At 42.3% G+C, this 27,565-nt stretch overlaps 1 protein-coding gene across 2 annotated transcripts in view; it reads left to right on the top strand.

Annotated features, from left to right (window-relative positions):
• The window catches only part of LOC106613940 (dedicator of cytokinesis protein 1), a 733,517-nt gene that overhangs the window by 478,361 nt on the left and 227,591 nt on the right, over positions 1-27,565 (top strand). For both annotated transcript variants that reach the window (XM_045701156.2, XM_045701155.2), the window contains exon 31: positions 6,483-6,583. In XM_045701156.2, the coding sequence (XP_045557112.1) occupies positions 6,483-6,583 (101 nt within the window). The remainder of the gene's footprint in view (positions 1-6,482; positions 6,584-27,565) is intronic.

Raw genomic sequence — 27,565 nt, 5'->3', positions numbered from 1 at the left:
TTGGCAGGAGCGCTCCAAACAAAAGACAATGACTAAATTGGAGAGAGAAGGTGCATGGTCAATCCGACGTCTGCTTTGGCCATGCAGTATTTACGATAATATGGCCTCAGCAGAAGTCAGGACAAGAATGGCCTCAGCAGAAGTTAGGGCATTCATACCACCCTGGGGACGAGATCTCTGCAATACGCGCCTACATATCCAAGGGTTTTTCTTGATCCAGATAAAAGCCGATATCAGTTTATCTATGGAGATAAAAAAAAAATTGTCATAAAGATAGGAATGCATTGAAATAAGTATAAAAACTTAGGTAATACATTCATTTTAACAGTGTTAATTATTCCACTCAAAGAAAGAGAAAGTAAATCCCAGCATTCAAAATCCTGTTTCAGGCGGAGTATCAAGGGAGGGAAATTTACTTTATAGACATCTTTGAAATTGTGTGTGACCCAAATTCCCAAATATTTAAATTTCTGTGTAGTCACCCTGAAGGGTACATGACTAAAATAAGTTTGCATGGCAGAAGGATTAATAGGCATCAATTCACTTTTTTGTAGATTAATCTTATACCCGGATATTTTAACAACTGTCTTTAGTAGAACCTGGATCTCTGGAACAAACATTTTGCTACAATAACATCTGCTAAACATGTGACTAATAAAATTGTATTTTATTTGATATTGGAAGACCAGTTAAAGGGTCAGACATATAAAATAGCAAGTCATCTGCATAGAGTGCTCTAAGCCCCCTCTTCGAATACCTTTAATAGTTGTGTTATTACGTATTTGCAATGGCTAAAGGCTCAATTGTGATGGCAAACAGCTGAGGGGATAGAGTACAACCCTGTCTTGTTCCACGTTAAAGTTGTAAATAAGGTTATTATTTGTGCGCACTGCAGCCACAGGGGAGGAATAAAGGACGTTGATCAAGAACATAAAATTGGGACTGAATCCAAATCGTTTGAGAGTATAAAATAGATAATCCCACTCCATCCGATCAAATGCCTTCTCAGCATCAAGTGATAACATTATATCTGGATTGTCAGATGAAGAGGGATTATAAAGTATAATATACAGATGTCTGATGTTGAAAATATTATGACGATTTTTAATGAAACCAGTTTGATCTGTAGAGATAATGTAGGGAAGGACTGACTCAAAACGTCTTAGAAAGAATCCTTACAACGTAATTCAGTAAAGAAATGGAAGGCCTATATGAACCACACTCAAGAGGTTGTTTTTATCAGAATAAGTGAAATACATACCTGACTCATTGTTGAGGGTTAAAGAGTTTGAGGAGAATGATTCCTCAAATACGCAAAGCAAGAGAGGAGAGAATAAAACTGAGAATGATTCCTCAAATACGTAAAGCAAGAGAGGAGAGAATAGATTTGAGAATGTTTTTTATAAGAATTAGCTCAGAAATCCGTCGGGTCCAGGGGATTTACTGCGTAGATTTAATTGCCAACACAATCTCTTCTACAGAGAACTGTTCTTCTAATTCAGCAGCTTTCTCGCGTTCAACTGTAGGAATATCTTAGTTCTCAACAAAGGTGTCAAGTAAGGAAAGTAAGTTACGTTACATCAATACAATCCTGGCAGTTGTGTAGTTTAGCCACAATGACGCAAGGTTATCCACCAGGATTCCTTGCTTGAGAGCCCCGATGTGAGCGGTCTACAGGGACGTCTTCATCTAATTTGAGGGCTTCCTTCAATAACTTTGAGACCGATGAAGTAGGACTTGAGCCCTGGTCCTCAGCTACCCCCATGATCCGGGTATTAGTCCTTCGCATATAACCTTGTAAATGTATGCATGTTTTATATTTGAGATTCTTCAAAGTAGCCACCCTTTTCCTTGATGACAGCTTTGCACACTCTTGGCATTCTCTCCACCAGTTTCACCTGGAATGCTTTTCCAACAGTCTTGAAGGAGTTCCCACATATGCTGAGCACTTGTTGGCTGCTTTTCCTTCACTCTGCGGTCCAACTCATCCCAAACCATCTCAATTGGGTTGAGGTCGGGTGATTGTGGAGGCCAGGTCATCTGATGCAGCACTCCATCACTCTCCTTGGTCAAATATCCCTTACACATCCTGGAGGTGCGTTGGGTCATTGTCCTGTTGAAAAACAAATGATAATCCCACTATGCACAAACCAGATGGGATGGCGTATCGCTGCAGAATGCTGTGGTAGCAATGCTGGTTAACTGTGCCTTGAATTCTAAAATAAATCACTGACAGTGTCACCATCAAAGCACCCTGACACCATAACACTTCCTCCTCCATGCTTCACGGTGGGAACCACGCATGCGGAGATCATCTGATCACCTACTCTGCGTCTCACAAAGACACGGCGGTTGGAACCACAAATCTCAAATTTGGACTCCACCAGTCTAATTGCTCATGTTTCTTGGCCCAAGCAAGTCTCTTCTTATTATTGGTGTCCTTTAGTAGTGGTTTCTTTGCAGCAATTCGGCCATGAAGGCCTGATTCACACAGTCTCCTCAGAACAGTTGATGTTGAGATGTCTGTTACTTGAACTCTGTGAAGCATATATTTGGGCTGCAATTCCTGAGGCTGGTAACTCTAATGAACTTATCCTCTGCAGCACAGGTAACTCCTGGTCTTCCTTTCCTGTGGCGGTCCTCATGAGAGCCAGTTTCATCATAGCGCTTGATGGTTTTTGCGACTGCACTTGAAGAAACATTCAAAGTTATTGACATTTTCCGGATTGACTGACCTTCATGTTTAAAGTAATGATGGACTGTCATTTCTCTTTGCTTATTTGAGCTGTTCTTGCCATAATATTTTATTTTTTTACCTTTAATTAACTAGGCAAGTCACTTAAGAACAAATTCTTATTTTCAATGACGGCCTAGGAACAGTGGGTTAACTACCTTGTTCAGGACTTGGTCTTTTACCAAATAGGGCTATACCAACCCTACCTTGTCACAACACAACTGATTGGCTCAAACACATTAAGAAGGAAAGAAATTCCACAAATTAGCTTGTTAATTGAAATGCATTTCAGGTGACTACCTCATGAAGCTGGTTGAGAAAATGCCAAGAGTGTGCAAAGCTGTCATCAAGGCAAAGGGTGGCTATTTTGAAGAATCTCAAATATAAAATATATTTTGATTTGTTTAACACTTTTTTGGGTACTACATTATTTCATATGTGTTATTTCATAGTTTTGATGTCTTCACTATTATTCTACAAATGTAAAAAATATATACAAATCCTGGAATGAGTAGGTGTCTGTTAAGGCTTGGTAATTGTGGAGGAGGAATGAGGCGCAGGAAGCAGCGAACACAGGGTAGTGGTGTTTTTAATATACACTCACAAAAAACAAATGTTCCCACACACAGGGGAGAAAATACATGCGGCGTACAACAACGTCGACATGAACACAAGCCGTCACACAAGAAACAATCATTAATCCCGCACGAACAGGAGCGGGCCAGCTAAACTAAATAGCCCCTCTAATGGCTAATTGACCACAGGTGTCACAAAATAAAAAAAGGGAAAAGCAAAAGGGAATCGGTGGCAGCTAATAGGCCGGTGACGACGACCGCCGAGCGCCACCCGAGCAGGAGGGGGCGCCACCGTCGGTGGGAATCGTGACAGTGTCCAAACTTTTGATATTTCTATATTTGATTTTCAATACATTTCTAATCTCAGCAAAAAAAAGAAACGTCCTCTCACTGTCAACTGCGTTTATCTTCAGCAAACTTAACATGTGTAAATATTTGTATGAACATAACAAGATTCAGCAACTGAGACATAAACTGAACAAGTTCCACAGACATGTGACTAACAGAAATTGAATAATTTGTCCCTGAACAAAGGAGGGGTGAAAATCAAAAGTCACAGTCTGTATCTGGTGTGGCCACCAGCTGCATTAAGTACTGCAGTGCATCTTCTTCTCATGGACTGCACCAGATTTGCCAGTTCTTGCTGTGAGATGTTACCCCACTCTTCCACCAAGGCACCTGCAAGTTCCTGGACATTTCTGTGGGGAATGGTCCTGGCCCTCACCCTCCGATCCAACAGGTCCCAGACGTGCTCAATGGGATTGAGATTCGGGCTCTTCACTGGCCATGGCAGAACACTGATATTCCTGTCTTGCAGGAAATCATGCACAGAACGAGCAGTATGGCTGGTGGCATTGTCATGCTGGAGAGTCATGTCAGGATGAGCCTGCAGGAAGGGTACCACATGAGGGAGAAGGATGTCTTCCATGTAACGCACAGCATTGAGATTGCCTGCAATGACAACAAGCTCAGTCCGATGATGCTGTGACACACCACCCCAGACCATGACGGACCTTCCATCTCCAAATCGATCCCGCTCCAGAGTACAGGCCTCGGTGTAACACTCATTCCTTCTACGATAAATGCGAATCCGACCATCACCCCTGGTAAGACAAAACCTCGACTCGTCAGTGAAGAGCACTTTCTGTCGACGTTGTTGCCGGTGATGTCTGGTGAGGACCTGACTTACAACAGGCCTACAAGCCTTCAGTCCAGCCTCTCTCAGCCTATTGCGGACAGTCTGAGCACTGATGGAGGGATTGTGCGTTCTAGGTGTAACTCGAGCAGTTGTTGTTGCCATCCTGTACCTGTGCCGCAGGTGTGATGTTCGGATGTACCGATCCTGTGCAGGTGTTGTTACAAGTGGTCTGCTACTGCGAGGATGATCAGCTGTCCGTCCTATCTCCCTGTAGCACTGTCTTAGGCGTCTCACAGTACGGACATTGCAATTTATTGCCCTGGCCACATCTGCAGTCCTCATGCCTCCTTGCAGTATGCCTAAGGCACATTCACGCAGATGAGCAGGGACCCTGGGCATCTTTCTTTTGGTGTCTTTCAGAGTCAGTAGAAAGGCCTCTTTAGTGTCTTACGTTTTCATTACTGTGACCTTAATTGCCTACTGTCTGTAAGCTGTTAGTGTCCTAACGACCCTTCCACAGGGGCATGTTTATTAATTGTTTATGGTTCATTGAACAAGCATCGGACACAGTGTTTAAACCCTTTACAATGAAGATCTGTGAAGTTATTTGGATTTTTATGAATTATCTTTAAAAGACAGGGTTCTGAAAAAGGGACGTTTCTTTTTTTGTTGCTGAATTTAAAAAGGTGTTTTCACTTGTCATTGTGGGGTATTGTATGTTATTGTGGGGTGTGGTGTGTTATTGTGGGGTGTTGTGTGTTATTGTGGGGGTATTGTGGGGGTATTGTGTGTTATTGTAGGGTATTGTGTGTTATGGTGGGGTATTGTGGGGTATGGTGGGGTATTGTGTGTTATTGTGGGGTATGGTGGGGTGTTGTGGGTTATTGTGTGTTATGGTGGGGTATTGTGTGTTATTGTGGGGTATTGTGGGGTATGATGGGGGTATGGTGGGGTATTGTGTGTTATTGTGGGGTATTGTGGGGCATTGTGTGTTATTGTGGGGTATGGTGGGGTATTGTGGGGTATGGTGGGGTATTGTGGGGTATGGTGGGGTATGGTGTGTAGATGGGTGAGAAAAGACATTAATTTAATCCATGTTGAATTCAGAGTGTAACACAACAACATGTGGAATAAGTCCAGGGGTATGAATACTTTCTGAAGGCTATGTAGTATTAGGGAATACGTCCCAAATGACAACTTATCCCCTATGTAGTGCACTACTTTTGACTAGGGCTCTGGTCAGAAGTAGTGCACTGAATAGAGAATAGGGTGCCATTTGGGACTTGCGGGGTCATTTGAATGCTCTTAACAAAGGGGTTGAACTCTACAGCACTAAAACGAGATTAGCATAAAATCGTTTGACAGTGGTACGCTTAAATGACTGTATAATGAGCTGTGATTTAAAAAGCCATTTCAGAATATTTTATCTCGTCTCTTCATGGCGCCGATGCTCCTTTTCCCTACGTTTCAAATCTGTCACATATGGAATAATTTTAACGCTGGTAAGTATTTAACTGCAGACGAGGGTCCTGGCAGCTTTTTAAAGGCTTCGGGGCATGTCTTCATTATGATAAAGTTCACGTGTCTCCTAATAACACTGAAACGATCTGCTGAATTCTGTTATTTTAAATATCTTCATCAACAACTAAAGGGCACATGGATCATTTGTCTGGCTACGCCATCTCTTAATAGAATGAATATTCATCTCTGAATCTAAGTCATGTTGTAGTCTGTGTCTTGGTGCCTCTGGGTATCTGCTTTAGATATAGAATGGTCGGATTGTTTGTAGATATCTTCAGGATAAGGTTGTTATGGCTGTGAGAACCTGGCAATATGGACATCTCTCTCTCTCCTCCCTTCTCTTCTCATGTCTTCCCTCTCTCCTCCCTTCTCTTCCCTCCCTCCACCCGTCTTTCATCCCCTCCCTTTTCATCCTCCCTCTTCCCTCTCTCCTCTCTCCTCTCCTCACTCTCTCCTCTCTTCTCCCTTCTCTCCTCCCTCTCTCCTCTCTTCTCTCCTCTCTCTCTTCTCTCAGCTGTGGAACAACTACTTCCACCTTGCCGTGGCGTATCTTACCCAGGAGTCCTTGCAGCTTGAGAACTTCTCCAGCGACAAACGATCCAAGATCTTCCAGAAGTGAGTTACATTACCCCGTCACACACTCCCCAGAGGACAGTAGTACATTACCCCCGTCACACACTCCCCAGAGGACAGTAGTACATTACCCCGTCACACACTCCCCAGAGGACAGTAGTACATTACCCCCGTCACACACTCCCCAGAGGACAGTAGTACATTACCCCCGTCACACGCTCCCCAGAGGACAGTAGTACATTACCCCGTCACACACTCCCCAGAGGACAGTAGTACATTACCCCCGTCACACACTCCCCAGAGGACAGTAGTACATTACCCCCGTCACACACTCCCCAGAGGACAGTAGTACATTACCCCCGTCACACACTCCCCAGAGGAAAGTAGTACATTACCCCCGTCACACACTCCCCAGAGGACAGTAGTACATTACCCCCGTCACACACTCCCCAGAGGACAGTAGTACATTACCCCCGTCACACACTCCCCAGAGGACAGTAGTACATTACCCCGTCACACACTCCCCAGAGGACGATAGTACATTACCCCGTCACACACTACGATCTTTAACCATTTACCCCACCGAGGAGTCTCTCTGTAATCTCCGTCCTATAGTTTCACTGAGGAGTCTCTCTGTAATCTCCATCCTATAGTTTCAATGAGGAGTCTCTCTGTAATCTCCATCCTATAGTTTCAATGAGGAGTCTCTCTGTAATCTCCATCCTATAGTTTCACTGAGGAGTCTCTCTGTAATCTCCATCCTATAGTTTCACTGAGGAGTCTCTCTGTAATCTCCATCCTATAGTTTCAATGAGGAGTCTCTCTGTAATCTCCATCCTATAGTTTCACTGAGGAGTCTCTCTGTAATCTCCATCCTATAGTTTCAATGAGGAGTCTCTCTGTAATCTCCATCCTATAGTTTCACTGAGGAGTCTCTCTGTAATCTCCATCCTATAGTTTCACTGAGGAGTCTCTCTGTAATCTCCATCCTATAGTTTCACTGTCTCTCTGTAATCTCCATCCTATAGTTTCACTGAGGTGTCTCTCTGTAATCTCCATCCTATAGTTTCACTGAGGAGTCTCTCTGTAATCTCCATCCTATAGTTTCACTGAGGAGTCTCTCTGTAATCTCCATCCTATAGTTTCACTGAGGAGTCTCTCTGTGATCTCCATCCTATACTTTCAATGAGGAGTCTCTCTGTAATCTCCGTCCTATAGTTTCACTGAGGAGTCTCTCTGTAATCTCCATCCTATAGTTTCACTGTCTCTCTGTAATCTCCATCCTATAGTTTCACTGTCTCTCTGTAATCTCCATCCTATAGTTTCACTGAGGAGTCTCTCTGTAATATCCATCCTATAGTTTCACTGAGGAGTCTCTCTGTAATCTCCATCCTATAGTTTCACTGAGGAGTCTCTCTGTAATCTCCATCCTATAGTTTCACTGTCTCTCTGTAATCTCCATCCTATAGTTTCACTGAGGAGTCTCTGTAATCTCCATCCTATAGTTTCACTGAGGAGTCTCTCTGTAATCTCCGTCCTATAGTTTCACTGTCTCTCTGTAATCTCCATCCTATAGTTTCACTGAGGAGTCTCTCTGTAATCTCCGTCCTATAGTTTCACTGTCTCTCTGTAATCTCCATCCTATAGTTTCACTGAGGAGTCTCTCTGTAATCTCCGTCCTATAGTTTCACTGTCTCTCTGTAATCTCCGTCCTATAGTTTCACTGAGGAGTCTCTCTGTAATCTCCGTCCTATAGTTTCACTGAGGAGTCTCTCTGTAATCTCCATCCTATAGTTTCACTGTCTCTCTGTAATCTCCATCCTATAGTTTCACTGAGGAGTCTCTCTGTAATCTCCATCCTATAGTTTCACTGTCTCTCTGTAATCTCCATCCTATAGTTTCACTGAGGAGTCTCTCTGTAATCTCCATCCTATAGTTTCACTGAGGAGTCTCTCTGTAATCTCCGTCCTATAGTTTCACTGTCTCTCTGTAATCTCCATCCTATAGTTTCACTGAGGAGTCTCTCTGTAATCTCCGTCCTATAGTTTCACTGTCTCTCTGTAATCTCCATCCTATAGTTTCACTGAGGAGTCTCTCTGTAATCTCCGTCCTATAGTTTCACTGTCTCTCTGTAATCTCCGTCCTATAGTTTCACTGAGGAGTCTCTCTGTAATCTCCGTCCTATAGTTTCACTGAGGAGTCTCTCTGTAATCTCCATCCTATAGTTTCACTGTCTCTCTGTAATCTCCATCCTATAGTTTCACTGAGGAGTCTCTCTGTAATCTCCATCCTATAGTTTCACTGAGGAGTCTCTCTGTAATCTCCATCCTATAGTTTCACTGAGGAGTCTCTCTGTAATCTCCATCCTATAGTTTCACTGAGGAGTCTCTCTGTAATCTCCATCCTATAGTTTCACTGAGGAGTCTCTCTGTAATCTCCATCCTATAGTTTCACTGTCTCTCTGTAATCTCCATCCTATAGTTTCACTGTCTCTCTGTAATCTCCATCCTATAGTTTCACTGAGGAGTCTCTCTGTAATCTCCATCCTATAGTTTCACTGAGGAGTCTCTCTGTAATCTCCATCCTATAGTTTCACTGAGGAGTCTCTCTGTAATCTCCATCCTATAGTTTCACTGTCTCTCTGTAATCTCCGTCCTATAGTTTCAATGAGGAGTCTCTCTGTAATCTCCATCCTATAGTTTCACTGATGAGTCTCTCTGTAATCTCCATCCTATAGTTTCAATGAGGAGTCTCTCTGTAATCTCCATCCTATAGTTTCACTGAGGAGTCTCTCTGTAATCTCCATCCTATAGTTTCAATGAGGAGTCTCTCTGTAATCTCCATCCTATAGTTTCACTGAGGAGTCTCTCTGTAATCTCCATCCTATAGTTTCACTGAGGAGTCTCTCTGTAATCTCCATCCTATAGTTTCACTGTCTCTCTGTAATCTCCATCCTATAGTTTCACTGTCTCTCTGTAATCTCCATCCTATAGTTTCACTGAGGAGTCTCTCTGTAATCTCCATCCTATAGTTTCAATGAGGAGTCTCTCTGTAATCTCCATCCTATAGTTTCACTGAGGAGTCTCTCTGTAATCTCCATCCTATAGTTTCACTGAGGAGTCTCTCTGTAATCTCCGTCCTATAGTTTCACTGAGGAGTCTCTCTGTAATCTCCATCCTATAGTTTCACTGTCTCTCTGTAATCTCCATCCTATAGTTTCACTGAGGAGTCTCTCTGTAATCTCCGTCCTATAGTTTCACTGTCTCTCTGTAATCTCCATCCTATAGTTTCAATGAGGAGTCTCTCTGTAATCTCCATACTATAGTTTCACTGAGGAGTCTCTCTGTAATCTCCATCCTATAGTTTCACTGTCTCTCTGTAATCTCCATCCTATAGTTTCACTGAGGAGTCTCTCTGTAATCTCCATCCTATAGTTTCACTGAGGAGTCTCTCTGTAATCTCCATCCTATAGTTTCACTGAGGAGTCTCTCTGTAATCTCCATCCTATAGTTTCACTGAGGAGTCTCTCTGTAATCTCCATCCTATAGTTTCACTGTCTCTCTGTAATCTCCATCCTATAGTTTCACTGTCTCTCTGTAATCTCCATCCTATAGTTTCACTGAGGAGTCTCTCTGTAATCTCCATCCTATAGTTTCACTGTCTCTCTGTAATCTCCATCCTATAGTTTCACTGAGGAGTCTCTCTGTAATCTCCATCCTATAGTTTCACTGTCTCTCTGTAATCTGCATCCTATAGTTTCACTGAGGAGTCTCTCTGTAATCTCCATCCTATAGTTTCACTGAGGAGTCTCTCTGTGATCTCCATCCTATACTTTCAATGAGGAGTCTCTCTGTAATCTCCGTCCTATAGTTTCACTGAGGAGTCTCTCTGTAATCTCCATCCTATAGTTTCACTGTCTCTCTGTAATCTCCATCCTATAGTTTCACTGAGGAGTCTCTCTGTAATCTCCATCCTATAGTTTCACTGTCTCTCTGTAATCTCCATCCTATAGTTTCACTGAGGAGTCTCTCTGTAATCTCCATCCTATAGTTTCACTGAGGAGTCTCTCTGTAATCTCCATCCTATAGTTTCACTGAGGAGTCTCTCTGTAATCTCCATCCTATAGTTTCACTTAGGAGTCTCTCTGTAATCTCCATCCTAAAGTTTCACTGAGGAGTCTCTCTGTAATCTCCATCCTATAGTTTCACTGAGGAGTCTCTCTGTAATCTCCATCCTATATTTTCACTGAGGAGTCTCTCTGTAATCTCCGTCCTATAGTTTCACTGAGGAGTCTCTCTGTAATCTCCATCCTATAGTTTCACTGAGGAGTCTCTCTGTAATCTCCATCCTATAGTTTCACTGTCTCTCTGTAATCTCCATCCTATAGTTTCACTGTCTCTCTGTAATCTCCATCCTATAGTTTCACTGAGGAGTCTCTCTGTAATCTCCGTCCTATAGTTTCACTGAGGAGTCTCTCTGTAATCTCCGTCCTATAGTTTCACTGTCTCTCTGTAATCTCCATCCTATAGTTTCACTGAGGAGTCTCTCTGTAATCTCCGTCCTATAGTTTCACTGAGGAGTCTCTCTGTAATCTCCATCCTATAGTTTCACTGAGGAGTCTCTCTGTAATCTCCATCCTATAGTTTCACTGAGGAGTCTCTCTGTAATCTCCATCCTATAGTTTCACTGAGGAGTCTCTCTGTAATCTCCATCCTATAGTTTCACTGAGGAGTCTCTCTGTAATCTCCATCCTATAGTTTCACTGTCTCTCTGTAATCTCCGTCCTATAGTTTCACTGAGGAGTCTCTCTGTAATCTCCATCCTATAGTTTCACTGAGGAGTCTCTCTGTAATCTCCATCCTATAGTTTCACTGAGGAGTCTCTCTGTAATCTCCATCCTATAGTTTCACTGAGGAGTCTCTCTGTAATCTCCATCCTATAGTTTCACTGTCTCTCTGTAATCTCCGTCCTATAGTTTCACTGAGGAGTCTCTCTGTAATCTCCATCCTATAGTTTCACTGTCTCTCTGTAATCTCCATCCTATAGTTTCAATGAGGAGTCTCTCTGTAATCTCCATACTATAGTTTCACTGAGGAGTCTCTCTGTAATCTCCATCCTATAGTTTCACTGAGGAGTCTCTCTGTGATCTCCATCCTATAGTTTCACTGAGGAGTCTCTCTGTAATCTCCATCCTATAGTTTCACTGAGGAGTCTCTCTGTAATCTCCATCCTATACTTTCAATGAGGAGTCTCTCTGTAATCTCCGTCCTATAGTTTCACTGAGGAGTCTCTCTGTAATCTCCATCCTATAGTTTCACTGTCTCTCTGTAATCTCCATCCTATAGTTTCACTGAGGAGTCTCTCTGTAATCTCCATCCTATAGTTTCACTGTCTCTCTGTAATCTGCATCCTATAGTTTCACTGAGGAGTCTCTCTGTAATCTCCATCCTATAGTTTCACTGAGGAGTCTCTCTGTGATCTCCATCCTATACTTTCAATGAGGAGTCTCTCTGTAATCTCCGTCCTATAGTTTCACTGAGGAGTCTCTCTGTAATCTCCATCCTATAGTTTCACTGTCTCTCTGTAATCTCCATCCTATAGTTTCACTGAGGAGTCTCTCTGTAATCTCCATCCTATAGTTTCACTGTCTCTCTGTAATCTCCATCCTATAGTTTCACTGAGGAGTCTCTCTGTAATCTCCATCCTATAGTTTCACTGAGGAGTCTCTCTGTAATCTCCATCCTATAGTTTCACTGAGGAGTCTCTCTGTAATCTCCATCCTATAGTTTCACTTAGGAGTCTCTCTGTAATCTCCATCCTAAAGTTTCACTGAGGAGTCTCTCTGTAATCTCCATCCTATAGTTTCACTGAGGAGTCTCTCTGTAATCTCCATCCTATATTTTCACTGAGGAGTCTCTCTGTAATCTCCGTCCTATAGTTTCACTGAGGAGTCTCTCTGTAATCTCCATCCTATAGTTTCACTGAGGAGTCTCTCTGTAATCTCCATCCTATAGTTTCACTGTCTCTCTGTAATCTCCATCCTATAGTTTCACTGTCTCTCTGTAATCTCCATCCTATAGTTTCACTGAGGAGTCTCTCTGTAATCTCCGTCCTATAGTTTCACTGAGGAGTCTCTCTGTAATCTCCGTCCTATAGTTTCACTGTCTCTCTGTAATCTCCATCCTATAGTTTCACTGAGGAGTCTCTCTGTAATCTCCGTCCTATAGTTTCACTGAGGAGTCTCTCTGTAATCTCCATCCTATAGTTTCACTGAGGAGTCTCTCTGTAATCTCCATCCTATAGTTTCACTGAGGAGTCTCTCTGTAATCTCCATCCTATAGTTTCACTGAGGAGTCTCTCTGTAATCTCCATCCTATAGTTTCACTGAGGAGTCTCTCTGTAATCTCCATCCTATAGTTTCACTGTCTCTCTGTAATCTCCGTCCTATAGTTTCACTGAGGAGTCTCTCTGTAATCTCCATCCTATAGTTTCACTGAGGAGTCTCTCTGTAATCTCCATCCTATAGTTTCACTGAGGAGTCTCTCTGTAATCTCCATCCTATAGTTTCACTGAGGAGTCTCTCTGTAATCTCCATCCTATAGTTTCACTGTCTCTCTGTAATCTCCGTCCTATAGTTTCACTGAGGAGTCTCTCTGTAATCTCCATCCTATAGTTTCACTGTCTCTCTGTAATCTCCATCCTATAGTTTCAATGAGGAGTCTCTCTGTAATCTCCATACTATAGTTTCACTGAGGAGTCTCTCTGTAATCTCCATCCTATAGTTTCATTGAGGAGTCTCTCTGTGATCTCCATCCTATAGTTTCACTGAGGAGTCTCTCTGTAATCTCCATCCTATAGTTTCACTGAGGAGTCTCTCTGTAATCTCCATCCTATACTTTCAATGAGGAGTCTCTCTGTAATCTCCGTCCTATAGTTTCACTGAGGAGTCTCTCTGTAATCTCCATCCTATAGTTTCACTGTCTCTCTGTAATCTCCATCCTATAGTTTCACTGAGGAGTCTCTCTGTAATCTCCATCCTATAGTTTCACTGTCTCTCTGTAATCTCCATCCTATAGTTTCACTGAGGAGTCTCTCTGTAATCTCCATCCTATAGTTTCACTGAGGAGTCTCTCTGTAATCTCCATCCTATATTTTCACTGAGGAGTCTCTCTGTAATCTCCGTCCTATAGTTTCACTGAGGAGTCTCTCTGTAATCTCCGTCCTATAGTTTCACTGAGGAGTCTCTCTGTAATCTCCATCCTATAGTTTCACTGAGGAGTCTCTCTGTAATCTCCATCCTATAGTTTCACTGTCTCTCTGTAATCTCCATCCTATAGTTTCACTGTCTCTCTGTAATCTCCATCCTATAGTTTCACTGAGGAGTCTTTCTGTAATCTCCATCGTATAGTTCCACTGAGGAGTCTCTCTGTAATCTCCATCCTATAGTTTCACTGTTTCTCTGTAATCTCCATCCTATAGTTTCACTGAGGAGTCTCTCTGTAATCTCCGTCCTATAGTTTCACTGAGGAGTCTCTCTGTAATCTCCGTCCTATAGTTTCACTGAGGAGTCTCTCTGTAATCTCCATCCTATAGTTTCACTGAGGAGTCTCTCTGTAATCTCCATCCTATAGTTTCACTGAGGAGTCTCTCTGTAATCGCCATCCTATAGTTTCACTGAGGAGTCTCTCTGTAATCTCCATCCTATAGTTTCACTGAGGAGTCTCTCTGTAATCTCCATCCTATAGTTTCACTGTCTCTCTGTAATCTCCGTCCTATAGTTTCACTGAGGAGTCTCTCTGTAATCTCCATCCTATAGTTTCACTGAGGAGTCTCTCTGTAATCTCCATCCTATATATTCACTGAGGAGTCTCTCTGTAATCTCCGTCCTATAGTTTCACTGAGGAGTCTCTCTGTAATCTCCATCCTATAGTTTCACTGAGGAGTCTCTCTGTGATCTCCATCCTATAGTTTCACTGAGGAGTCTCTCTGTAATCTCCATCCTATAGTTTCACTGAGGAGTCTCTCTGTAATCTCCATCCTATAGTTTCACTGTCTCTCTGTAATCTCCGTCCTATAGTTTCACTGAGGAGTCTCTCTGTAATCTCCATCATATAGTTTCACTGTCTCTCTGTAATCTCCATCCTATAGTTTCACTGAGGAGTCTCTCTGTAATCTCCATCCTATAGTTTCACTGAGGAGTCTCACTGTAATCTCCGTCCTATAGTTTCACTGTCTCTCTGTAATCTCCATCCTATAGTTTCACTGAGGAGTCTCTCTGTAATCTCCATCCTATAGTTTCACTGTCTCTCTGTAATCTCCATCCTATAGTTTCACTGAGGAGTCTCTCTGTAATCTCCATCCTATAGTTTCACTGAGGAGTCTCTCTGTAATCTCCATCCTATAGTTTCACTGAGGAGTCTCTCTGTAATCTCCATCCTATAGTTTCACTGAGGAGTCTCTCTGTAATCTCCATCCTATAGTTTCACTGAGGAGTCTCTCTGTAATCTCCATCCTATAGTTTCACTGTCTCTCTGTAATCTCCATCCTATAGTTTCACTGTCTCTCTGTAATCTCCATCCTATAGTTTCACTGAGGAGTCTCTCTGTAATCTCCATCCTATAGTTTCACTGAGGAGTCTCTCTGTAATCTCCATCCTATAGTTTCACTGAGGAGTCTCTCTGTAATCTCCATCCTATAGTTTCACTGAGGAGTCTCTCTGTAATCTCCGTCCTATAGTTTCACTGTCTCTCTGTAATCTCCGTCCTATAGTTTCACTGAGGAGTCTCTCTGTAATCTCCATCCTATAGTTTCACTGTCTCTCTGTAATCTCCATCCTATAGATTCACTGAGGAGTCTCTCTGTAATCTCCATCCTATAGTTTCACTGAGGAGTCTCTCTGTAATCTCCATCCTATAGTTTCACTGAGGAGTCTCTCTGTAATCTCCATCCTATAGTTTCACTAAGGAGTCTTTCTGTAATCTCCATCCTATAGTTTCACTGAGGAGTCTCTCTGTAATCTCCATCCTATAGTTTCACTGAGGAGTCTCTCTGTAATCTCCATCCTATAGTTTCACTGTCTCTCTGTAATCTCCATCCTATAGTTTCACTGTCTCTCTGTAATCTCCATCCTATAGTTTCACTGAGGAGTCTCTCTGTAATCTCCATCCTATAGTTTCACTGAGGAGTCTCTCTGTAATCTCCATCCTATAGTTTCACTGTCTCTCTGTAATCTCCGTCCTATAGTTTCACTGAGGAGTCTCTCTGTAATCTCCATCCTATAGTTTCACTGAGGAGTCTCTCTGTAATCCCCATCCTATAGTTTCACTAAGGAGTCTTTCTGTAATCTCCATCCTATAGTTTCACTGAGGAGTCTCTCTGTAATCTCCATCCTATAGTTTCACTGAGGAGTCTCTCTGTAATCTCCATCCTATAGTTTCACTGTCTCTCTGTAATCTCCATCCTATAGTTTCACTGTCTCTCTGTAATCTCCATCCTATAGTTTCACTGAGGAGTCTCTCTGTAATCTCCATCCTATAGTTTCACTGAGGAGTCTCTCTGTAATCTCCATCCTATAGTTTCACTGTCTCTCTGTAATCTCCGTCCTATAGTTTCACTGAGGAGTCTCTCTGTAATCTCCATCCTATAGTTTCACTGAGGAGTCTCTCTGTAATCCCCATCCTATAGTTTCACTGAGGAGTCTCTCTGTAATCTCCGTCCTATAGTTTCACTGAGGAGTCTCTCTGTAATCTCCATCCTATAGTTTCACTGAGGAGTCTCTCTGTGATCTCCATCCTATAGTTTCACTGAGGAGTCTCTCTGTAATCTCCATCCTATAGTTTCACTGAGGAGTCTCTCTGTAATCTCCATCCTATAGTTTCACTGTCTCTCTATAATCTCCGTCCTATAGTTTCACTGAGGAGTCTCTCTGTAATCTCCATCCTATAGTTTCACTGTCTCTCTGTAATCTCCATCCTATAGTTTCACTGAGGAGTCTCTCTGTAATCTCCATCCTATAGTTTCACTGAGGAGTCTCTCTCTAATCTCCATCCTATAGTTTCACTGAGGAGTCTCTCTGTAATCTCCATCCTATAGTTTCACTGAGGAGTCTCTCTGTAATCTCCATCCTATAGTTTCACTGTCTCTCTGTAATCTCCGTCCTATAGTTTCACTGAGGAGTCTCTCTGTAATCTCCATCCTATAGTTTCACTGAGGAGTCTCTATGTAATCTCCATCCTATAGTTTCACTGAGGAGTCTCTCTGTGATCTCCATCCTATAGTTTCACTGAGGAGTCTCTCTGTAATCTCCATCCTATAGTTTCACTGAGGAGTCTCTCTGTAATCTCCATCCTATAGTTTCACTGTCTCTCTGTAATCTCCGTCCTATAGTTTCACTGAGGAGTCTCTCTGTAATCTCCATCCTATAGTTTCACTGAGGAGTCTCTCTGTAATCTCCATCCTATAGTTTCACTGAGGAGTCTCTCTGTAATCTCCATCCTATAGTTTCACTGAGGAGTCTCTCTGTAATCTCCGTCCTATAGTTTCACTGTCTCTCTGTAATCTCCATCCTATAGTTTCACTGAGGAGTCCCTCTGTAATCTCCATCCTATAGTTTCACTGAGGAGTCTCTCTGTAATCTCCATCCTATAGTTTCACTGAGGAGTCTCTCTGTAATCTCCATCCTATAGTTTCACTGAGGAGTCTCTCTGTAATCTCCATCCTATAGTTTCACTGAGGAGTCTCTCTGTAATCTCCATCCTATAGTTTCACTGAGGAGTCTCTCTGTAATCTCCATCCTATAGTTTCACTGTCTCTCTGTAATCTCCATCCTATAGTTTCACTGTCTCTCTGTAATCTCCATCCTATAGTTTCACTGAGGAGTCTCTCTGTAATCTCCATCCTATAGTTTCACTGAGGAGTCTCTCTGTAATCTCCATCCTATAGTTTCACTGAGGAGTCTCTCTGTAATCTCCGTCCTATAGTTTCACTGTCTCTCTGTAATCTCCATCCTATAGTTTCACTGAGGAGTCCCTCTGTAATCTCCATCCTATAGTTTCACTGAGGAGTCTCTCTGTAATCTCCATCCTATAGTTTCACTGAGGAGTCTCTCTGTAATCTCCATCCTATAGTTTCACTGAGGAGTCTCTCTGTAATCTCCATCCTATAGTTTCACTGAGGAGTCTCTCTGTAATCTCCATCCTATAGTTTCACTGAGGAGTCTCTCTGTAATCTCCATCCTATAGTTTCACTGAGGAGTCTCTCTGTAATCTCCATCCTATAGTTTCACTGTCTCTCTGTAATCTCCATCCTATAGTTTCACTGTCTCTCTGTAATCTCCATCCTATAGTTTCACTGAGGAGTCTCTCTGTAATCTCCATCCTATAGTTTCACTGAGGAGTCTCTCTGTAATCTCCATCCTATAGTTTCACTGAGGAGTCTCTCTGTAATCTCCATCCTATAGTTTCACTGTCTCTCTGTAATCTCCGTCCTATAGTTTCACTGAGGAGTCTCTCTGTAATCTCCATCCTATAGTTTCACTGAGGAGTCTCTCTGTAATCTCCATCCTATAGTTTCACTGAGGAGTCTCTCTTTAATCTCCGTCCTATAGTTTCACTGAGGAGTCTCTCTGTAATCTCCATCCTATAGTTTCACTGAGGAGTCTCTCTGTGATCTCCATCCTATAGTTTCACTGAGGAGTCTCTCTGTAATCTCCATCCTATAGTTTCACTGAGGAGTCTCTCTGTAATCTCCATCCTATAGTTTCACTGTCTCTCTGTAATCTCCGTCCTATAGTTTCACTGAGGAGTCTCTCTGTAATCTCCATCCTATAGTTTCACTGGTCTCTCTGTAATCTCCATCCTATAGTTTCACTGAGGAGTCTCTCTGTAATCTCCATCCTATAGTTTCACTGAGGAGTCTCTCTGTAATCTCCGTCCTATAGTTTCACTGTCTCTCTGTAATCTCCATCCTATAGTTTCACTGAGGAGTCCCTCTGTGATCTCCATCCTATAGTTTCACTGAGGAGTCTCTCTGTAATCTCCATCCTATAGTTTCACTGAGGAGTCTCTCTGTAATCTCCGTCCTATAGTTTCACTGAGGAGTCTCTCTGTAATCTCCATCCTATAGTTTCACTGAGGAGTCTCTCTGTGATCTCCATCCTATAGTTTCACTGAGGAGTCTCTCTGTAATCTCCATCCTATAGTTTCACTGAGGAGTCTCTCTGTAATCTCCATCCTATAGTTTCACTGTCTCTCTGTAATCTCCGTCCTATAGTTTCACTGAGGAGTCTCTCTGTAATCTACATCCTATAGTTTCACTGCTCTCTCTGTAATCTCCATCCTATAGTTTCACTGAGGAGTCTCTCTGTAATCTCCATCCTATAGTTTCACTGTCTCTCTGTAATCTCCATCCTATAGTTTCACTGAGGAGTCTCTCTGTAATCTCCATCCTATAGTTTCACTGAGGAGTCTCTCTGTAATCTCCATCCTATAGTTTCACTGAGGAGTCTCTCTGTAATCTCCATCCTATAGTTTCACTGAGGAGTCTCTCTGTAATCTCCATCCTATAGTTTCACTGTCTCTCTGTAATCTCCATCCTATAGTTTCACTGAGGAGTCTCTCTGTAATCTCCATCCTATAGTTTCACTGAGGAGTCTCTCTGTAATCTCCGTCCTATAGTTTCACTGTCTCTCTGTAATCTCCATCCTATAGTTTCACTGAGGAGTCCCTCTGTGATCTCCATCCTATAGTTTCACTGAGGAGTCTCTCTGTAATCTCCATCCTATAGTTTCACTGAGGAGTCTCTCTGTAATCTCCATCCTATAGTTTCACTGAGGAGTCTCTCTGTAATCTCCATCCTATAGTTTCACTGAGGAGTCTCTCTGTAATCTCCATCCTATAGTTTCACTGTCTCTCTGTAATCTCCATCCTATAGTTTCACTGTCTCTCTGTAATCTCCGTCCTATAGTTTCACTGAGGAGTCTCTCTGTAATCTCCATCCTATAGTTTCACTGAGGAGTCTCTATGTAATCTCCATCCTATAGTTTCAATGAGGAGTCTCTCTGTAATCTCCATCCTATAGTTTCACTGAGGAGTCTCTCTGTAATCTCCATCCTATAGTTTCAATGAGGAGTCTCTCTGTAATCTCCATCCTATAGTTTCACTGAGGAGTCTCTCTGTAATCTCCATCCTATAGTTTCACTGAGGAGTCTCTCTGTAATCTCCATCCTATAGTTTCACTGTCTCTCTGTAATCTCCATCCTATAGTTTCACTGAGGAGTCTCTCTGTAATCTCCATCCTATAGTTTCAATGAGGAGTCTCTCTGTAATCTCCATCCTATAGTTTCACTGAGGAGTCTCTCTGTAATCTCCATCCTATAGGAGTCTCTCTGTAATCTCCATCCTATAGTTTCACTGTCTCTCTGTAATCTCCGTCCTATAGTTTCACTGAGGAGTCTCTCTGTAATCTCCATCCTATAGTTTCACTGAGGAGTCTCTATGTAATCTCCATCCTATAGTTTCACTGAGGAGTCTCTCTGTGATCTCCATCCTATAGTTTCACTGAGGAGTCTCTCTGTAATCTCCATCCTATAGTTTCACTGAGGAGTCTCTCTGTAATCTCCATCCTATAGTTTCACTGTCTCTCTGTAATCTCCGTCCTATAGTTTCACTGAGGAGTCTCTCTGTAATCTCCATCCTATAGTTTCACTGTCTCTCTGTAATCTCCATCCTATAGTTTCACTGAGGAGTCTCTCTGTAATCTCCATCCTATAGTTTCACTGAGGAGTCTCTCTGTAATCTCCGTCCTATAGTTTCACTGTCTCTCTGTAATCTCCATCCTATAGTTTCACTGAGGAGTCCCTCTGTAATCTCCATCCTATAGTTTCACTGAGGAGTCTCTCTGTAATCTCCATCCTATAGTTTCACTGAGGAGTCTCTCTGTAATCTCCATCCTATAGTTTCACTGAGGAGTCTCTCTGTAATCTCCATCCTATAGTTTCACTGAGGAGTCTCTCTGTAATCTCCATCCTATAGTTTCACTGTCTCTCTGTAATCTCCATCCTATAGTTTCACTGTCTCTCTGTAATCTCCATCCTATAGTTTCACTGAGGAGTCTCTCTGTAATCTCCATCCTATAGTTTCACTGAGGAGTCTCTCTGTAATCTCCATCCTATAGTTTCACTGAGGAGTCTCTCTGTAATCTCCATCCTATAGTTTCACTGAGGAGTCTCTCTGTAATCTCCATCCTATAGTTTCACTGAGGAGTCTCTCTGTAATCTCCATCCTATAGTTTCACTGAGGAGTCTCTCTGTAATCTCCATCCTATAGTTTCACTGTCTCTCTGTAATCTCCATCCTATAGTTTCACTGTCTCTCTGTAATCTCCATCCTATAGTTTCACTGAGGAGTCTCTCTGTAATCTCCATCCTATAGTTTCACTGAGGAGTCTCTCTGTAATCTCCATCCTATAGTTTCACTGTCTCTCTGTAATCTCCATCCTATAGTTTCACTGTCTCTCTGTAATCTCCATCCTATAGTTTCACTGAGGAGTCTCTCTGTAATCTCCACCCTATAGTTTCACTGAGGAGTCTCTCTGTAATCTCCATCCTATAGTTTCACTGTCTCTCTGTAATCTCCGTCCTATAGTTTCACTGAGGAGTCTCTCTGTAATCTCCATCCTATAGTTTCACTGAGGAGTCTCTCTGTAATCTCCATCCTATAGTTTCACTGAGGAGTCTCTCTGTAATCTCCGTCCTATAGTTTCACTGAGGAGTCTCTCTGTAATCTCCATCCTATAGTTTCACTGAGGAGTCTCTCTGTGATCTCCATCCTATAGTTTCACTGAGGAGTCTCTCTGTAATCTCCATCCTATAGTTTCACTGTCTCTCTGTAATCTCCGTCCTATAGTTTCACTGAGGAGTCTCTCTGTAATCTCCATCCTATAGTTTCACTGAGGAGTCTCTATGTAATCTCCATCCTATAGTTTCACTGAGGAGTCTCTCTGTGATCTCCATCCTATAGTTTCACTGAGGAGTCTCTCTGTAATCTCCATCCTATAGTTTCACTGAGGAGTCTCTCTGTAATCTCCATCCTATAGTTTCACTGTCTCTCTGTAATCTCCGTCCTATAGTTTCACTGAGGAGTCTCTCTGTAATCTCCATCCTATAGTTTCACTGTCTCTCTGTAATCTCCATCCTATAGTTTCACTGAGGAGTCTCTCTGTAATCTCCATCCTATAGTTTCACTGAGGAGTCTCTCTGTAATCTCCGTCCTATAGTTTCACTGTCTCTCTGTAATCTCCATCCTATAGTTTCACTGAGGAGTCCCTCTGTAATCTCCATCCTATAGTTTCACTGAGGAGTCTCTCTGTAATCTCCATCCTATAGTTTCACTGAGGAGTCTCTCTGTAATCTCCATCCTATAGTTTCACTGAGGAGTCTCTCTGTAATCTCCATCCTATAGTTTCACTGAGGAGTCTCTCTGTAATCTCCATCCTATAGTTTCACTGTCTCTCTGTAATCTCCATCCTATAGTTTCACTGTCTCTCTGTAATCTCCATCCTATAGTTTCACTGAGGAGTCTCTCTGTAATCTCCATCCTATAGTTTCACTGAGGAGTCTCTCTGTAATCTCCATCCTATAGTTTCACTGAGGAGTCTCTCTGTAATCTCCATCCTATAGTTTCACTGAGGAGTCTCTCTGTAATCTCCATCCTATAGTTTCACTGAGGAGTCTCTCTGTAATCTCCGTCCTATAGTTTCACTGTCTCTCTGTAATCTCCATCCTATAGTTTCACTGAGGAGTCCCTCTGTAATCTCCATCCTATAGTTTCACTGAGGAGTCTCTCTGTAATCTCCATCCTATAGTTTCACTGAGGAGTCTCTCTGTGATCTCCATCCTATAGTTTCACTGAGGAGTCTCTCTGTAATCTCCATCCTATAGTTTCACTGTCTCTCTGTAATCTCCGTCCTATAGTTTCACTGAGGAGTCTCTCTGTAATCTCCATCCTATAGTTTCACTGTCTCTCTGTAATCTCCGTCCTATAGTTTCACTGAGGAGTCTCTCTGTAATCTCCATCCTATAGTTTCAATGAGGAGTCTCTCTGTAATCTCCATCCTATAGTTTCACTGAGGAGTCTCTCTGTAATCTCCATCCTATAGTTTCACTGTCTCTCTGTAATCTCCATCCTATAGTTTCACTGAGGAGTCTCTCTGTAATCTCCATCCTATAGTTTCAATGAGGAGTCTCTCTGTAATCTCCATCCTATAGTTTCACTGAGGAGTCTCTCTGTAATCTCCATCCTATAGTTTCAATGAGGAGTCTCTCTGTAATCTCCATCCTATAGTTTCACTGAGGAGTCTCTCTGTAATCTCCATCCTATAGTTTCAATGAGGAGTCTCTCTGTAATCTCCGTCCTATAGTTTCACTGCGGAGTCTCTCTGTAATCTCCATCCTATAGTTTCACTGTCTCTCTGTAATCTCCATCCTATAGTTTCACTGAGGAGTCTCTCTGTAATCTCCATCCTATAGTTTCACTGAGGAGTCTCTCTGTAATCTCCATCCTATAGTTTCACTGAGGAGTCTCTCTGTAATCTCCATCCTATAGTTTCACTGAGGAGTCTCTCTGTAATCTCCGTCCTATAGTTTCACTGAGGAGTCTCTCTGTAATCTCCATCCTATAGTTTCACTGAGGAGTCTCTCTGTGATCTCCATCCTATAGTTTCACTGAGGAGTCTCTCTGTAATCTCCATCCTATAGTTTCACTGAGGAGTCTCTCTGTAATCTCCATCCTATAGTTTCACTGTCTCTCTGTAATCTCCGTCCTATAGTTTCAGTGAGGAGTCTCTCTGTAATCTCCATCCTATAGTTTCACTGTCTCTCTGTAATCTCCATCCTATAGTTTCACTGAGGAGTCTCTCTGTAATCTCCATCCTATAGTTTCACTGAGGAGTCTCTCTGTAATCTCCGTCCTATAGTTTCACTGTCTCTCTGTAATCTCCATCCTATAGTTTCACTGAGGAGTCCCTCTGTGATCTCCATCCTATAGTTTCACTGAGGAGTCTCTCTGTAATCTCCATCCTATAGTTTCACTGAGGAGTCTCTCTGTAATCTCCATCCTATAGTTTCACTGAGGAGTCTCTCTGTAATCTCCATCCTATAGTTTCACTGAGGAGTCTCTCTGTAATCTCCATCCTATAGTTTCACTGAGGAGTCTCTCTGTAATCTCCATCCTATAGTTTCACTGTCTCTCTGTAATCTCCGTCCTATAGTTTCACTGAGGAGTCTCTCTGTAATCTCCATCCTATAGTTTCACTGAGGAGTCTCTCTGTAATCTCCGTCCTATAGTTTCACTGAGGAGTCTCTCTGTAATCTCCATCCTATAGTTTCACTGAGGAGTCTCTCTGTGATCTCCATCCTATAGTTTCACTGAGGAGTCTCTCTGTAATCTCCATCCTATAGTTTCACTGAGGAGTCTCTCTGTAATCTCCATCCTATAGTTTCACTGTCTCTCTGTAATCTCCGTCCTATAGTTTCACTGAGGAGTCTCTCTGTAATCTCCATCCTATAGTTTCACTGTCTCTCTGTAATCTCCATCCTATAGTTTCACTGAGGAGTCTCTCTGTAATCTCCATCCTATAGTTTCACTGAGGAGTCTCTCTGTAATCTCCGTCCTATAGTTTCACTGTCTCTCTGTAATCTCCATCCTATAGTTTCACTGAGGAGTCCCTCTGTGATCTCCATCCTATAGTTTCACTGAGGAGTCTCTCTGTAATCTCCATCCTATAGTTTCACTGAGGAGTCTCTCTGTAATCTCCATCCTATAGTTTCACTGAGGAGTCTCTCTGTAATCTCCATCCTATAGTTTCACTGAGGAGTCTCTCTGTAATCTCCATCCTATAGTTTCACTGAGGAGTCTCTCTGTAATCTCCATCCTATAGTTTCACTGTCTCTCTGTAATCTCCGTCCTATAGTTTCACTGAGGAGTCTCTCTGTAATCTCCATCCTATAGTTTCACTGAGGAGTCTCTATGTAATCTCCATCCTATAGTTTCAATGAGGAGTCTCTCTGTAATCTCCATCCTATAGTTTCACTGAGGAGTCTCTCTGTAATCTCCATCCTATAGTTTCAATGAGGAGTCTCTCTGTAATCTCCATCCTATAGTTTCACTGAGGAGTCTCTCTGCAATCTCCATCCTATAGTTTCACTGTCTCTCTGTAATCTCCATCCTATAGTTTCACTCAGGAGTCTCTCTGTAATCTCCATCCTATAGTTTCACTGAGGAGTCTCTCTGTAATCTCCGTCCTATAGTTTCACTGTCTCTCTGTAATCTCCATCCTATAGTTTCACTGAGGAGTCCCTCTGTGATCTCCATCCTATAGTTTCACTGAGGAGTCTCTCTGTAATCTCCATCCTATAGTTTCACTGAGGAGTCTCTCTGTAATCTCCATCCTATAGTTTCACTGAGGAGTCTCTCTGTAATCTCCATCCTATAGTTTCACTGAGGAGTCTCTCTGTAATCTCCATCCTATAGTTTCACTGAGGAGTCTCTCTGTAATCTCCATCCTATAGTTTCACTGTCTCTCTGTAATCTCCGTCCTATAGTTTCACTGAGGAGTCTCTCTGTAATCTCCATCCTATAGTTTCACTGAGGAGTCTCTATGTAATCTCCATCCTATAGTTTCAATGAGGAGTCTCTCTGTAATCTCCATCCTATAGTTTCACTGAGGAGTCTCTCTGTAATCTCCATCCTATAGTTTCACTGAGGAGTCTCTCTGTAATCTCCATCCTATAGTTTCAATGAGGAGTCTCTCTGTAATCTCCATCCTATAGTTTCACTGAGGAGTCTCTCTGTAATCTCCATCCTATAGTTTCACTGTCTCTCTGTAATCTCCATCCTATAGTTTCACTGAGGAGTCTCTCTGTAATCTCCATCCTATAGTTTCAATGAGGAGTCTCTCTGTAATCTCCATCCTATAGTTTCACTGAGGAGTCTCTGTAATCTCCATCCTATAGTTTCAATGAGGAGTCTCTCTGTAATCTCCATCCTATAGTTTCACTGAGGAGTCTCTCTGTAATCTCCATCCTATAGTTTCAATGAGGAGTCTCTCTGTAATCTCCGTCCTATAGTTTCACTGCGGAGTCTCTCTGTAATCTCCATCCTATAGTTTCACTGTCTCTCTGTAATCTCCATCCTATAGTTTCACTGAGGAGTCTCTCTGTAATCTCCATCCTATAGTTTCACTGAGGAGTCTCTCTGTAATCTCCATCCTATAGTTTCACTGAGGAGTCTCTCTGTAATCTCCATCCTATAGTTTCACTGAGGAGTCTCTCTGTAATCTCCGTCCTATAGTTTCACTGAGGAGTCTCTCTGTAATCTCCATCCTATAGTTTCACTGAGGAGTCTCTCTGTTATCTCCATCCTATAGTTTCACTGAGGAGTCTCTCTGTAATCTCCATCCTATAGTTTCACTGAGGAGTCTCTCTGTAATCTCCATCCTATAGTTTCACTGTCTCTCTGTAATCTCCGTCCTATAGTTTCAGTGAGGAGTCTCTCTGTAATCTCCATCCTATAGTTTCACTGTCTCTCTGTAATCTCCATCCTATAGTTTCACTGAGGAGTCTCTCTGTAATCTCCATCCTATAGTTTCACTGAGGAGTCTCTCTGTAATCTCCGTCCTATAGTTTCACTGTCTCTCTGTAATCTCCATCCTATAGTTTCACTGAGGAGTCCCTCTGTGATCTCCATCCTATAGTTTCACTGAGGAGTCTCTCTGTAATCTCCATCCTATAGTTTCACTGAGGAGTCTCTCTGTAATCTCCATCCTATAGTTTCACTGAGGAGTCTCTCTGTAATCTCCATCCTATAGTTTCACTGAGGAGTCTCTCTGTAATCTCCATCCTATAGTTTCACTGAGGAGTCTCTCTGTAATCTCCATCCTATAGTTTCACTGTCTCTCTGTAATCTCCGTCCTATAGTTTCACTGAGGAGTCTCTCTGTAATCTCCATCCTATAGTTTCACTGAGGAGTCTCTGTAATCTCCATCCTATAGTTTCACTGTCTCTCTGTAATCTCCGTCCTATAGTTTCACTGAGGAGTCTCTCTGTAATCTCCATCCTATAGTTTCACTGAGGAGTCTCTCTGTAATCTCCATCCTATAGTTTCACTGAGGAGTCTCTCTGTAATCTCCGTCCTATAGTTTCACTGAGGAGTCTCTCTGTAATCTCCATCCTATAGTTTCACTGAGGAGTCTCTCTGTGATCTCCATCCTATAGTTTCACTGAGGAGTCTCTCTGTAATCTCCATCCTATAGTTTCACTGAGGAGTCTCTCTGTAATCTCCATCCTATAGTTTCACTGTCTCTCTGTAATCTCCATCCTATAGTTTCACTGAGGAGTCTCTCTGTAATCTCCATCCTATAGTTTCACTGTCTCTCTGTAATCTCCATCCTATAGTTTCACTGAGGAGTCTCTCTGTAATCTCCATCCTATAGTTTCACTGAGGAGTCTCTCTGTAATCTCCGTCCTATAGTTTCACTGTCTCTCTGTAATCTCCATCCTATAGTTTCACTGAGGAGTCCCTCTGTGATCTCCATCCTATAGTTTCACTGAGGAGTCTCTCTGTAATCTCCATCCTATAGTTTCACTGAGGAGTCTCTCTGTAATCTCCATCCTATAGTTTCACTGAGGAGTCTCTCTGTAATCTCCATCCTATAGTTTCACTGAGGAGTCTCTCTGTAATCTCCATCCTATAGTTTCACTGTCTCTCTGTAATCTCCGTCCTATAGTTTCACTGAGGAGTCTCTCTGTAATCTCCATCCTATAGTTTCACTGAGGAGTCTCTATGTAATCTCCATCCTATAGTTTCAATGAGGAGTCTCTCTGTAATCTCCATCCTATAGTTTCACTGAGGAGTCTCTCTGTAATCTCCATCCTATAGTTTCAATGAGGAGTCTCTCTGTAATCTCCATCCTATAGTTTCACTGAGTCTCTCTGTAATCTCCATCCTATAGTTTCAATGAGGAGTCTCTC

Source organism: Salmo salar, chromosome 18 (genome assembly GCF_965601325.2).
Source record: "Salmo salar chromosome 18, fSalSal1, whole genome shotgun sequence".
NCBI lineage: Eukaryota > Metazoa > Chordata > Actinopteri > Salmoniformes > Salmonidae > Salmo > Salmo salar.
The sequence above is the reverse complement of the archived record's forward strand: the minus strand, read 5'-3'. Positions and strand labels throughout refer to the sequence as shown.